General features: G+C 52.0%; 2 protein-coding genes across 11 annotated transcripts; one reads left to right on the plus strand and one right to left on the minus strand.

Annotated features, from left to right (window-relative positions):
* Positions 1–1,202: 1,202 nt before the first annotated feature.
* On the minus strand, positions 1,203–10,293 carry GDF9 (growth differentiation factor 9). Of its 8 annotated transcripts, none has more exons than XM_070075022.1 (4): positions 9,777–10,293; positions 7,686–7,746; positions 3,694–3,888; positions 1,203–2,535 (listed from the first exon to the last, which is right to left on the minus strand). In XM_070075022.1, exons 3-4 carry the CDS (start codon positions 3,824–3,826, stop codon positions 1,574–1,576), a joined length of 1,095 nt encoding a protein of 364 aa, XP_069931123.1. In that variant the 5' UTR covers positions 3,827–3,888; positions 7,686–7,746; positions 9,777–10,293; the 3' UTR covers positions 1,203–1,573.
* Positions 10,197–11,552, plus strand: UQCRQ (ubiquinol-cytochrome c reductase complex III subunit VII). Of its 3 annotated transcripts, none has more exons than XM_008254895.4 (3): positions 10,197–10,407; positions 10,526–10,692; positions 11,123–11,552. In XM_008254895.4, the coding sequence occupies exons 2-3, from the start codon at positions 10,539–10,541 to the stop codon at positions 11,215–11,217; spliced, it is 249 nt and encodes an 82-aa protein (XP_008253117.1). In that variant the 5' UTR covers positions 10,197–10,407; positions 10,526–10,538; the 3' UTR covers positions 11,218–11,552. The 3 variants fall into 3 exon arrangements, with proteins under 3 accessions (XP_008253117.1, XP_008253118.1, NP_001185860.1); XM_008254896.4 differs by having other exon boundaries at positions 10,213–10,390; NM_001198931.1 differs by lacking the exon at positions 10,197–10,407 and having other exon boundaries at positions 10,460–10,692; positions 11,123–11,549.

Here is an 11,552-nt window from a genome sequence, read left to right on the forward strand (position 1 = left end):
GCGCATGACCCTACAATGGAATGTTCTTCACCAACCAAAAAATGTAGTTTTGACACATGTTACTACGTCAAAGAACCACGAAAACATGCTAAGTGAAAGCCAAGCCTGAGAAGCCACCTAGCGTATGATCTCACTCATACCAAGGCCACAGTAAGGCAGCCTCAAGCCAGGTTACCGATTCCTTCGAGCTTGGAGTCGGCACGACAGGGTCTAGGGAGGTACACAGTGAAAGCATATGGCTTTCATTTTCAAGTGATGAAAAGTTCTAAAATTCATGATGCTAATAGTGTTCTGTCTTTGTGACTGTATTATAAGCCATTGAATTATACTAAGTGGGCCAATTATCTTGTATGGTGATTAAATCCAACAAAGCTTAAAAAACTGGAATCAAGGAAAGATCATTTACAAAAAGGGCCATTGTTTCTTGCATCTAGGGATGACTTTTGGGTTGTAGATTAGGGCTGTAAAAACCCAAAGAAGTCACTCCATCAGCCCTAAATCTGTGTACCCAGGGCTCTCAAGGTAGGGAGTATATTAAAACTCATAGATGAGGATACTTCAAAACATTCACGGAAAATCAGATTCAAATCTGTGTTAATTTTGTTACAACAGACCCTTGAAATCACAGGCTAGCTTTTCCATCAGCTAGCTTTTCCATATGTCCCTCTAACAGCCCTTGTGCCTACCTAAAGCTCTTTGGTAGTAAAACCCCGTCACTACCAGTTTAGTTTAGGAGGAACTACCCTAAGCCCACCTGGAAAACAACCTGTGCGTACACTGTGGCAGGCGTTAACTCCCCCACATACCCCAACAAAAGCCTTCTCCAAAGTCAGGGCTTTCAGATCAAATGGGAGACAATGCATCTTAAGTCTTGAATACAGCTTTGCTCAGAACCATCTGCAAAGCAATTTCCTCTAAATGAGTGGGGCAAACGTTCTACTATTTTGTGTGAGGCGGCTGATCCATGCAAGGCAACTAAGGAGCAGAGTTAGTGTACTGTGCATCAAGCACACCAAGACAACAGAAACGGTCACCTGCGTGCTCTCCTCGTCAGCCTCCCTTCATCAGGATGGAGGTCAGAAGCTAGCCTTCCCTTCACTCTGCCAACAACAAGATCAACAGCTCAGCCCAGGCCAGCTTTTAGCAACTCTCCGGAATGATCACTTAAAAGTAATCTTTAATACAACATACACACAAAACTATGCCATTGAAATGAATTTATTCTTCCATTAAGTAAGACTACAATAATCAGGGTTGTCAATGCAGAGTTGCCATTCCACCCAAAATTAATTCTAAGATTTTTTATCAAAAATAAGATCTTTATGAAACAAAAAAAACTCAGTGAGAAAGAAATCTCCCCCAAATAATGTTTCACTTCAATGTGGAAATAGGCCAATAGCAACAATTCCCTTTGCACTCAAAGATTCCACACCATGTGCTCATTTGCACATGCCTCTCTTCATACAACACACCAACTCAGGTGTGACCTAGGAAGCTTCCTCCAGAAGGTTCGCACAGGCCCCCAGCACTCACTCTGCCCAACAGGCTCATGGCTGTAGTCGAGCAGCACATGCTAACGACAGGTGCACTTTGTAGCTATCATATCTTCATACTCTTTGTAGGCAATGGAGCCACCGGGCTCAATGGTCAAAACGCTCAGGGGGCTGTATCTGGCAGGTACACACGACGGCCTCGGCACCGAGGAGTCGAGCTTCTCGTAGATGATGTTCTGCACCACGGTGTGAACCGGAGAGCCATACCGGTGCCCGACGGCCCTGGGACAGTCCCCCTTGCAGTATCGAGGGTTGTACCTGTGTGGCGCCACGATCCAGTTGTCCCATTTCAGCTGACTGAAGCTAAGGCGAAAGTCATGGAGCTCACACTCATCCTGGGGAAAGACAAACTGTTTGAAGTATTCACTCAGATTTAAAGCAGCTGGAACCAGGGGCTGCTTCAGTTGAGAGCCGACAGCGTCCTGACCTCTCTGACGCCTGGACGATCTGCCCACCTGCGCAGCCTCTTCTCCTGCCCCAGGGGCAGGCCGACTTTGCTGCCGGAGACCCCGTGAAGGCCTCCTCCTGTAGGGTAGGGAATACCACCCGTGATAGGCCTGCGCACTGGTGTCATTCAAATACAAGATGAGGGAGGGGGACGCTAGCACAGTTAGGTTCAAGGGGCCCTCCTGTGCAGCGGGACGCTGCTGCTGGTCTTTCAGGCAAGTGCAGTTTCCAGACAGGTGGACGTGGCTCTCACTGGAGGCCACGAGAGGCTCAAGGAGTGGGGTCACGTCAATCTCAGCCCACTTGTGTTTCTTCCTGAATTCAAACCGTGACTGCAAGGTGAGTGGGCGTGGAGTCGATGGCTGCGTCTCGCTGGAAGTCCCCGTTTCCTTCGTCACCAGGCTGCACACACACTGCACAGCACTGGAGACAGAGACGGAGCTGTCGAGAGTGTAGAGCAGGACCGACTTGATCAGGTGTTCCACGGCAGTAACGCGATCCAGGTTAAACAGCAGGTCCGCGGGCGGCAGGACTCCTGCAGAAACACAAGCCCCCAGCAGCGCTTGAGTGGCCACCCCACACACAGGCAGGCAGGCAGGGAGCAGCACCAGGGCACTTCACAAGGCTTAGTGAGTGCAAAGGAATGCAAAGATGTGCGGATTTTGTTGTTACTGTTGTTGTTAAGAATACACATTTTCCACAAACTTTCTGAAGGCCCCTGGTGCCGTGTAGTATGTGCCGCCCACCCCCAACTTCCCTAAGCCACAAAGACACGGGGGGGGGGGGGTAATAAATATCGCAGGGACCATCGACACCACCACTAACTCCCAGTCCCCACATCCAGCCATTTCGTCTCCACCAACTCGGCACGCTTTGGGGATGAACTGACGTTAACAGGGCATCATTACGTCATCCTGAGGTTTCAGTCTTCGTCATTTGCTCCTAACACCAAGGACACTCATCAAGGAAGTAATTTTTCAAGGAGATCCTCCAGAGGGAAACGGTAATTAAAAACACCATCCGTCTTTTTTAAGAAGGCAGACGCCTTAGGCCCCGACTGAATGAAGTCGATTGAAAACTCAGTTGTCCACGTTAATGTAGAACACTTGAGTTGGAAAACCGCAGGGAAAAATCAAGAACCACGACAGTGAAATGGGGTAATCAGAAAGCAGGGAGGGTTTCCATCAGCCATGACCGCCAGGCTGAGTTAGAAACCGGCTCAAGCCGGTACGGCACAGAGTTTGTGTGAGCATTTGCTCCTCCCTCACACACTGCAGACAGGGCAACTTGTTACAAACACCCTGTTCTCTCCGACACCGACTGCCCCACGTGGGGACTGCCGCTCTCCTCTCACGCCGTTTAATGCACAGGCGCAGGTGTGAGGGATGGTGCAGATGCGTTTCTGGGCCAACGGCTTGGCCGACCAGAGAGGGACGGTAACCTTCTCCTCCAGTTCCAGCCCCGAGCAAACCTCACCTGGCTGGAAAACTATCACACCAGCCCACCTCTACAATGAGAGCGTTAGTGAGAAGCAGAAGATCAAGGGCCAGACCTGTTTGGCTGTCAATCTCAGGCAAAGTAAAGTGCAGTTCAAAGGCAAGGCTCAGCTCCTTTCTGTAACTGAAATGCAGGAGCTTCTAACAGGTTTCCGCTACACACGGACCCCCCCCCCCCCCCATCTGCTCTTACACACCTGTTTCCGGGCGTCCTGGAGCCTGCTTCTGCTGGACCCAGGGTGTGAAGAGTCGAACTGTGTTGTAGAGGTGATTTCTGTTGGCTTTAGGAATCCCCTCCTTGGTAGCGTAAGCTTTATAAAGCTTCTTCATGTACTGCAACGCTCTCGAGTCTGGCTGCAGCCTAGGGGCCTCACCTCGCCCATCAGACAGAACTTTGAAGAGAGGGGGAAGGAGGCCAGGTCGGTCTCTCCCATCTGCAGGCCACAACGAGGACCCAGGCTCAACCTCAGACTCCAACGCAGCATTGGCGGCAACCCAAGCTTCTGCCCTGGGAGGCTGGGAACCAAAGCTAGCTGAAAAACACATGCAGGCAAGACAGCAAAACCACAGAAGGAATTTGCTGGGAAGCGCCATGGCTGGGGAGAACTAGCAAGGAAAACATCTCCCCATGCCAGTCTCCTTCCCAAAGGCCAGGAAGGCACTGGCTTGTCTCTTAAATAAATTTTAGGTGTGTGTGTGGAGTGTAATCAGACCTCAAGGACGCCTAGCTGAAGGTGATTTTTATCAGCTCTATGTCAGCCAGCTGATGCTGTCCTTTATCTAATAGATGCTCATTAGATACAGGTTGATTTCATCACTTAGTGTTCCTCTCCCTTAACCATCACCACCCACCCCTGCATTTACTGAAAACTCAGTTTTACCAATGGACTAGCTATGCAGCTGGGAGTCTAAGACACACAGAGGAATGACCTTCAAATTAAACCTTTCATTGTTTTTGGTTTTTTTTTTTTTTTTTTTTTTTTTTTTTATGGAGACATCAAGGTTCTTAAAACGGTCCTTAGGTGCTTGATGAAATGGCCAGGGCATGCGGAAAAGCTAAGGATTCATGACACTCAGATGTGTTGTCTGCTCTCCCTCAACGCAGTTGCTCCCGCTTCCAGGTGCGTGGGATAAGTCATCCTTTCCTTCGTGGTGCCTCGGAGGGTGAGAGGAGGTCACAATGGGTCTAACCGTTCCAGAGCATGGAACAGTGAGCTCGCCCGATCCTTCCAGGCGGCTGAGGACAAAACACGTGCTGGGAGCACTGCAGTTATCCTGGTGGTGTACTCTGACGTGGGGGAGTTCCCTTCAAACTTTTAAAGCCTGGGATCTCGACCACCTTCCGCTGCCTAACGTGCCTGTGTATAAACATTTTTTTGAGGGGCCGGCACCATGGCTCACTTGGTTAATCCTCCGTCTGTGGCACTGGCATCTCATATGGGCACTGGGTTCTAGTCCCGGTTGCGCCTCTTCCAGTCCAGCTCTCTGCTGTGGCCCAGGAGGGCAGAGGAGGATGGCCCAGGTGCTTGGGCCCCTGCACCCACACGGGAGACCAGGAGCAGCACTGGCCGTAGCGGCCATTTGGGGAGTGAACCAATGGAAGGAAGACCTTTCTCTCTGTCTCTCTCTCTCTCTCTCTCACTGTCTAACTCTGCCTGTCAAAAAAAAAAATTGTTTTTAAAGGTTTTGAGATGTTTGCAGATGCTGTAATGTTTTATTTTTTACTAATCACCCAAATGGTGGTAGGATTCAGTACAGTATTTTTTTCTTTAGGTGTTGTATTTTATGTTCTTGGAGCTGAGAAGGGGCCAGGTATGTTTGTTTGTTATTTTTTTTATTTTTTATTTTTTGACAGGCAGAGTGGACAGTGAGAGAGAGAGACAGAGAGAAAGGTCTTCCTTTGCCGTTGGTTCACCCTCCAATGGCCGACGCGGCCGGCGCACCGCGCTGATCCGATGGCAGGAGCCAGGAGCCAGGTGCTTTTCCTGGTCTCCCATGGGGTGCAGGGCCCAAGCACCTGGGCCATCCTCCACTGCACTCCCTGGCCACAGCAGAGAGCTGGCCTGGAAGAGGGGCAACCGGGACAGAATCCGGCGCCCTGACCGGGACTAGAACCCGGTGTGCCGGCGCCGCTAGGCGGAGGATTAGCCTAGTGAGCCGCGGCGCCAGTCGGGGCCAGGTATGTTTTAAAAAATCAGACAAAGATGCATCATGAAAAACTGAGCTAGGAGAATACCAAGGGCCACACTGAGGGAGACTGTTTGTTGGCAGAAAGTCAACCAAACTATAGTCATGGTTTGATACACAAAACCAGTTTGTGCAGTATTTAGATTAATAAAACTGATATATGGTTATAAAATGTGTTTGCTGTCTATAGGGGCTAGCACTGGGGTATAGGTTAAGCATATGGGCACTGGTTTAGCTCCCACTTCTGATCTAGCTCCCTGTTAATTCACTCGGGAAAGCAGTGGATGGCCCAAGTACTTGGGCCCCTGCATCCGGGAGGGAGCTCCTGGCTTCGGCCTGGCCCAGCCCCTGCCATTTGCAGCCATTTGGGGAGTGAACCACAGGAAGGAAGCTCTCTATCTCTGTATCTCTGCCTTTCAAATAAATAAATAATTAAAAAAAAATAAAAAAGTTCGCTGTCTGCCAAACTTCCCTGATCTGAGGCTAGTAAGCAAGGTTATAAAACTGCTGGATGGGGTCGGCACTGTGATTAACGCCCTGGCCTGAAGCACCGGCATCCCATATGGGTGCCGGTTCAAGACCTGGCTGCTCCACTTCTCATCCAGCTCTCTGCTATGGCCTGGGAAAGCAGCAGAAGATGGCCCAAGTCCTTGGGCCCCTGCACCTGCGTGGGAGACTCAGAAGAAGCTCCTGGCTTCGGATCCATGCAGCTCTGGCCGTTGCAGCCAATTGGGGAGTGAACCCCAACGGATGGAAGACCTCTCTCTCTCTCTCTCTCTCTTTCTCTCTCTCTCTCTGCCTCTCCTCTCTCTGTGTAACTCTTTCAAATAAATAAATAAATCTTTAAAAAAGGAAAAAACTGCTGGATGAGCGTTTAGGTCTAGATTCCCTTTGGCCAACACTTGTGCTAACAAAACATGCAGAGTAGCAGCGAGCGCGACGAGCAACACCGTGCACTCGGGGAACACATGCCGTAGCCCCTGCCCCCTCCTTGGGCAGGAGGAGGAATTTGGGCTGCAAGACGCAGCCACTCCCAGGCCAGAGCACACGGCTGTGCTGTGGAGGCGGCCCCTTCTCTCCCTCATCCACCACCAACAGTGTTTACTGAGTGCCTGACGATGACGCCATGACTGCCGTGGCTGCACTGGGGAGATGTGTTTCCTTTTAATTAACATTTATTTATTTATTTATTTATTTACAGGCAGAAGGGACAGTGAGAGAGAGAGACAGAGAGAAAGGTCTTCCTTTGCCATTGGTTCACCCTCCAATTGCCACCGCGCTGATCCGATGGCAGGAGCCAGGAGGCAGGTGCTTCTCCTGGTCTCCCATGGGGTGCAGGGCCCAAGCACCTGGGCCATCCTCCACTGCACTCCCTGGGCCACAGCAGAGAGCTGGCCTGGAAGAGGGGCAACCGGGACAGAATCCGGCGCCCTGACCGGGACTAGAACGCGGTGTGCCGGCGCCGCTAGGCGGAGGATTAGCCTAGTGAGCCGCGGCGCCGGCCTAATTAACATTTTTTAAACAGACACACAAACTGTGGCTATTATGGGGTACTCTGTGATGTGTAACACGTATACATTGTGTTACAGCCAATCGGGGTAAATATATTTATCCAAGTATTTAACATTTCTTGTGCTCACTGCCTTCTCCATCCTCTGGTAACCACTGTATGAGAGCGCCTATATTTTAGACTCAGTTGAGATCACATGCCATTTGCCTTTCCCTGCTTGGCTTATTTCACTTAACACAGTGACCTGCAATTGTATCCATGTTGTTGCGAATGACGAGATTGCATCCTTTTTGATGGCTGAGTAATACCGTATTATGTATTTGCACGTTTCCTTTAGTCCTTCACCAGCTGATGGACACCTAGGTCGTTTCCAATGCAATGTTAATAAAGTCCATATGTAACAAGTCAATACTAACATACTGAATGGGGAACAACTAGAGGCTTGATCTTAAGACCTGGAACAAGACAAGGAAGCTCACTTTCACCACTTACATTCAACCTAGTGCTGGAAGTCCCAGTTGGAGCAACTGGCCAAGAAAGAAATATATCCCAACTGAAAAAGAGGAAGTCAGACTGTCGCTGTAGATGACATGTTCTTATGCAGAAACACACCAAGACTCCACCAAAAAGCTGTTAGAACTAATGAATAAATTCAGCAAAGCTGCAGGATACAAAGTCAATAGAAAACAGTAGCACGGGGCTGGCATGGTGGCATAGTGGCTTAAGCTGCTGGTTAGTATGCCTGGCCTGCATCTCAGCTGTGCTGTTTCTGATCCAGCTTCCTGCTAATACACTTGGGAAGGCTGTGGAAGATGGCCCAAATTGTTGGGCCCCTGCCATTCATGTGGGAAATCCCAATGGAGTTCCTGGCTCCTGGTGGTCCAGCCCTGGCTATTGTGGCCACTTGGGGAAGTGAACCAATACATGGAAGATCTCTCTCTCTCTCACTCTGCCTTCCAAATAAGTAAATGCCTCTCAAGAAATCAGCAGCATTGGGGCCGTTGTTGTGGCATAGCAGGTTAACCTGCCGCCTGCGATGCCAGCAACCCATATGGGCACTGGTTTGAGCCCCGGTTGCTCCACTTTCCATCCAGTTCCCTGCTAATGTGCCTGGGAAAGCAGCGGAAGATGACCCAATTACTTGGGCCCCTGAACTCATATGGGAGACTTCGTTGAAGATCCTGCTCCTGGCTTCAGCGTGGCCTAGCCCTGGCCAAGCCCTGGCCATTGTAGCCATGTGGGCAGTGATGAGGGGATGGAAGATCCCTCTCCAAATTTGCCTTTGAAACAAATAAATCTTTTTTTTTTTTTTTTATTTGACAGATAGAGTTAGACAGTGAGAGGGAGAGACAGGGAGAAAGGTCTTCCTTCCGCTGGTTCACCCCCTAAATGGCCGCTATGGCTGGAGCTACTCTGATCCGAAGCCAGGAGCCAGGTACCAGGTGCTTCCTCCCGGTCTCCCATGGGGTGCAGGGCCCAAGCACTTGGGCCATCCTCCACTGCCCTCCCGGGCCACAGCAGAGAGCTGGCCTGGAAGAGGAGCAGCCAGGACTAGAACCCGGCACCCATATGGGATGCCGGCGCTGCAGGCGGAGGATTAACCAAGTGAGCCACGGCACCGGCCCCCAATAAATAAATCTTTTAAAAAGTCAGTAGCACTGTTATATACCAATAGTGAATCATCTGAAACACAAAGAAAGAAACCAATCCCATTTTTAAAAGGTACAAAAATATATATATAAATAAAACATCTAGAAATACATTTCCCAGGTTGAGGCGAAAGATCTCAACAATGAAAACTGTAAGTTATTGATGAAAGAAATTGAAGAGGACACAAAACAATGGAAAGACGTTTCATGTTCAGAGACTGGAAGAATCATTATCATTAAAATGTGTTAAAATACTACCCAAAGTGATTTACAGATTCACTGAAATCTTTCTAAAATCCCAATGATTTTCACAGAACTAGAAAAAAAACTACAGAAATTTATACAGAACCACAAAAATCTCTAAGGAGCCAAAATGATGTAGAACAAAAAGAACAAAGCAGGAAGCACTACACTAGATAGCTATAAAATTTATTATCAAGTTATAGTAATTAAAACAGCATGGCATAGGCAGAAGCATACCTACAAGCCAATGGAGAAGACTCTAGAATAAATCCAGGCATGCACAGCCAGCAGATCTCCGACAAAGGTGCTAGGAACATGAATTGGCAGAAGTGCTTTTAACAAATAGCGCTGGGAAAATTTCATGTCCACATGCAGAAGAATGAAACTAGTCTGGCATCTGCATGTACAAAAAAAATCGACTCAAAATGAATTGAAGGCCTAAATACGAGGCCTGAAACTTTCAACCTGTTAGCAGAAAACGGAGGCAAAGCGCTCAGGACACTGGGGTGCTCAGCTGTTTTCCAGCTCAGATCCCACCAGTACGGGGATGAAAGCAAGAAACAGGAGCAAGTGGACTTCACCAAACTGAAGGCTTTTGCACGGCCAAAGAAACACCACAGTGGAGACGACTACTGAAGGGGAGAAGGCGCTGCAAGCTGTCATCTGACAAGGGGTTGCACACCCGGACTACCTAAGGAACGCAACAGCACACGATCTGCACGGCCACTTCCAGAGGAGGACGGACACAGCGCCCACGGGCGTGGGAGAAGCGGCTCCACCTCAGGGACCGTGAGGGAAACGCCCACCGAACCCTCACCGAGTGCGATGCCCGCTGGCATCCTCACGGCACTGCACTCCCGCACAGCCCCGCAGTCCCCTCGCGGGCTTCCACCCGGGGCGCGCGGAACCCCTGTGTGGCGGGGTCCGAGCCAGAGGCCACCAGAGGCCCGAGACCGGCGCCGCGCTCCGTCAGGCCGGCTGGCCCGTCCTCTTCACCTCTTCGTCCCTCCCTCCGCCCGGCCCCTACGCTAAGTCCCTGCGCCGAGAAACGGGCGCCCCTCGGGGCCGGCCGCGCTGCCGGTCCCACCCCCGGCCCAAGCACCGGCTCCGGCCCGGGCGCCGCCCACCCCCGGCTCGACCGGCTAGGCCACTTCTCTCTAGAACGGGGGACAACGGCGTCTTCCCCCCGGAGACAGCCACCAAATGGTACCCCCCGGAAGTTCCTTCAGGGCTTCCAAGAGCTGCTTCCGCTTCCGCCGGAAGTGACGCACGGAGGCGGCTCACTCCCTGAACTTGGAGGGCGAGGTGACCCTGGTGTGCAGGTGGGGGCAGGTGGTGTGGTTCTGCTGGTCCCGGGTGGGTGAGGGTGCGGTGCTGCCCGGGCTGGGCCTCTGGTCCCGAGGCTGAGCCCCGCGCGCCTGTCCGCCTTGGCTCCCACAGGGCCGCCGCCACCATGGGCCGCGAGTTTGGGAACCTGACGCGGGTGCGGCATGTGATCAGCTACAGCTTGTCGCCCTTCGAGCAGCGCGCCTTCCCGCACTTCTTCAGCAAGGGCATCCCCAACCTGCTGCGCCGCACCCGGGAGTCCGTGCTTCGCGTGGTGCCCCGTGAGTGTCGGGGCCGGGCGGGGGCTAGGCGCCCCCAGCGTGGCGGCGGGACCTGGCCGTGCGCGGCCTTGGGTCACCTGGAGACACCGCCGGCTGCCTCCGAGGCCCTCTCTGTCCACTCCTCTTGCCGGTGGTGAAGGCTTTTTGGGTGACGTGTGCAGCAGAGGGTGGTGGTCTTTGGGGACATGGCCGGGATGGTGCCCTGACCCCGCGAAGGGTGCGGCCGTTTGGGGCCGGCGACCCTTATCGCGCGAACCCCGTCCAGTTTCCTGTTTAATGTGCAGCGGGGCGAGGTGGGGGCGCTTCGGTGGCAGATCTTGCTGGGTCACCCCTAAGGTGACCCATAAGGGGTGTGGACAGCCCTCTCTTGAGACCGCGGGGGCTGGAGGGCGGGGTGCCCCGTGCTCATTCTCCCTTTTGGTTCCCAAAGCATTTGTCGTGTTTTACCTTGTCTACACCTGGGGGAACGAGGAGTTTGAGAAATCCAAGAGGAAGAATCCCGCCGCCTACGAACATGACAAGTGAGCCAGCGGTTCGGATGGCGCTTTCCCTCCGGGAGAGGAGCCCGCGCTGTCGCCCCTGAAGACGCAATAAACGCCTCTGGGCTGCCCTGTTGTCATTTCACGTGTGTGTAGCGGACTCTGGTGTGGCTGCTGCTGAATGCTATTCCACTTAATATTATCCCCCGGCGCGCCCCTCCTCGGCAGGAAGCCTGGGCAGTTTCGCCTGCTGGGGCTGTGGTGAAGGAACAGGGCCCACAGCTTGTTCTGTCACCAGCAAGAATGTCTGTGCAGCTTCCGGGTTGTGGGCTGTGACTTCCTGCTCCCAGAGGAACAATAAACTCCAGCCAGCGAGCATAA

This window comes from Oryctolagus cuniculus, chromosome 6 (assembly GCF_964237555.1).
Source record: "Oryctolagus cuniculus chromosome 6, mOryCun1.1, whole genome shotgun sequence".
Lineage (NCBI taxonomy): Eukaryota > Metazoa > Chordata > Mammalia > Lagomorpha > Leporidae > Oryctolagus > Oryctolagus cuniculus.